This window comes from Zea mays, chromosome 9, assembly GCF_902167145.1.
Source record: "Zea mays cultivar B73 chromosome 9, Zm-B73-REFERENCE-NAM-5.0, whole genome shotgun sequence".
NCBI classification, from domain to species: Eukaryota; Viridiplantae; Streptophyta; class Magnoliopsida; order Poales; family Poaceae; genus Zea; species Zea mays.
In genome coordinates, this window is record NC_050104.1 from 93,434,943 (window position 1) to 93,436,890 (window position 1,948).

A 1,948-nucleotide genomic window follows, 5' to 3' on the forward strand; every position below is an offset into this window, starting at 1 on the left:
ACGGGCTCGTCAATTCCGTGGGCGCCAATTCTTTTACCAGAAAAGACTTGCCGTTTTCCGTAGCGGACAAGTTTTTGAATCAATCGGGAGCCGCATGGTTCGCTATCGCCTATCCTGCTAAAAAAACGGTTCGGATGCAACCCAAACACCTCCGTGAACCTTCCGGAACACACGAGGTTCTCCAGGAACATTCTCGACCGCCATTCGGCCATTGCCACCCTCTATGTCTCTACCTCTATATATAATGCTTCAACGGCTCCGTCCCGTCCCAAGTCCTATCAACAGCGTGCTCGAGATTATAAGCACAAGGAAATACAAGGAAATAAGAGTACAGAGATGCCAACTGGTAGGCTGAGCGGCAACATCACCCAGGACTGGGAGCCGGTGGTTCTGCGCCGTACGAAGCCGAAGGCGGCGGACCTCAAGTCGTCGAAGGCGGTGAACCAGGCGCTGCGGTCGGGCGCGGCCGTGGAGACGGTGCGCAAGTCAGCGGCGGGCATGAACAAGCACTCCACGACGGTGGCGCCCGCGCGTAAGCTGGACGAGACGACGGAGCCCACGGCGGTGGAGCGGGTGGCTGTGGAGGTGCGCGCGGCCATTCAGAAGGCGCGCGTGGCCAAGGGATGGAGCCAGGCAGAGCTGGCGAAGCGCATCAACGAGCGCGCGCAGGTGGTGCAGGACTGCAGGAGTACGAGAGCGGCAAGGCGGCGCCGGCCCAGGCCGTGCTTGCCAAGATGGAGCGCGCTCTCGAGGTCAAGCTCCGCGGGAAGGGCGTCGGCGCGCCACTGGCGGCCGTCGGGAAGTGATCTGATGTGATGGGGACTTGTGCAGATTGCAACGTTGATAGCTTAACCTCTTTTTTTGAATCGGCTGGTTCGGATGTGCAGTTTGTGTTTGTAGGATCGTAATTGGGGGAATACTATATGATGTGAAGGACTTGTTGCGATGTTTGATTGGTAAATGGTTGCGGATGTTGAGCATTATTTGTAGCACTGTATGCATGCGTATAGTCGGTCTGTGCGCGTGGAAAGTATGTGATAGTATTAGATAAGCATTACCAGAATCCGGACCTTTGTCGAGTGCCAGACGATTTGCCGAGTGCTTTTTATTGGGTACTCGGTAAAGAAGACTTTACCGAGAGCCACACTCGGTAAAGCCCTGCGCTCAGTAAAGAGCTTGTTTACCGAGTGCGGGACACTCGGTACAGAGAAATACTCGGCAAATATGGCTTTGTCGAGTGGCAAACACTCGGCGAAGATGGCGCTCGGCAAAGGGCCGTTAGCGGCCGTCTATCGCTGACGACCGTCAGCCTTTGCCGAGGGCCGAAGGTCGGCACTCGGTAAAGCATATTCTTCGTCGAGTGTTAAATATCTGGCACTCGGCAAAGAACGTCTTTATCCAGTGTCTTCAGTGGTCACTCGACAAAGCATATTTTTATTTTCTTTATTTTGACAACCAAACTTTTTGTGGTATGTTCCTACACTATGTAGACCTATATGTACCATTTTGGGACAATTATAACAATGTTTTCAATAGCTAGTAGATTTAGTTCGTTTATTTGAATTTCTTCGGAAAATTTAGATTTGAACTGCAAGTCACTCGAAACTTAGATAATCATGCATGCAAAAATGATATACATGTTATTTAGCACAAGTTACGACCGATTTCAGGAGCGGACCGGAAACTTCGGGTAACATGCCCACTAAACATGGCCGTGAACTTGTCATCCACATGTTTAAAAATTGTATAAAACACAAACAAAATCAGAAAATCATGAAACTTGTCCACATATCATGATATCATATGTAGAGGCTGTGATAAAAATTTGAAAAAGTTTCGAGAAAACTGTGACGCATTACGTGTAGAAACCTAAGAAATCCACAATGGAACTCTATGATATCACGACACGTGGACAAGGTGGTTCAAATTTTTTTCTCTGTGCGTGTTT

General features: G+C 49.8%; 1 protein-coding gene across 1 annotated transcript; it reads left to right on the forward strand.

The window, feature by feature from the left end:
• The first annotated feature begins 279 nt into the window (after positions 1-279).
• LOC103638672 (uncharacterized) lies at positions 280-958 on the forward strand. The gene has a single exon (NM_001330516.1). It carries the CDS (start codon positions 337-339, stop codon positions 814-816), a length of 480 nt encoding a protein of 159 aa, NP_001317445.1. The 5' UTR covers positions 280-336; the 3' UTR covers positions 817-958.
• The last annotated feature ends 990 nt before the right edge of the window (positions 959-1,948 follow it).

Bases quoted from the DNA above. Each gene is read 5' to 3' on its own strand.
- LOC103638672 (NM_001330516.1), top strand. From the start codon at position 337: ATGCCAACTGGTAGGCTGAGCGGCAACATCACCCAGGACTGGGAGCCG.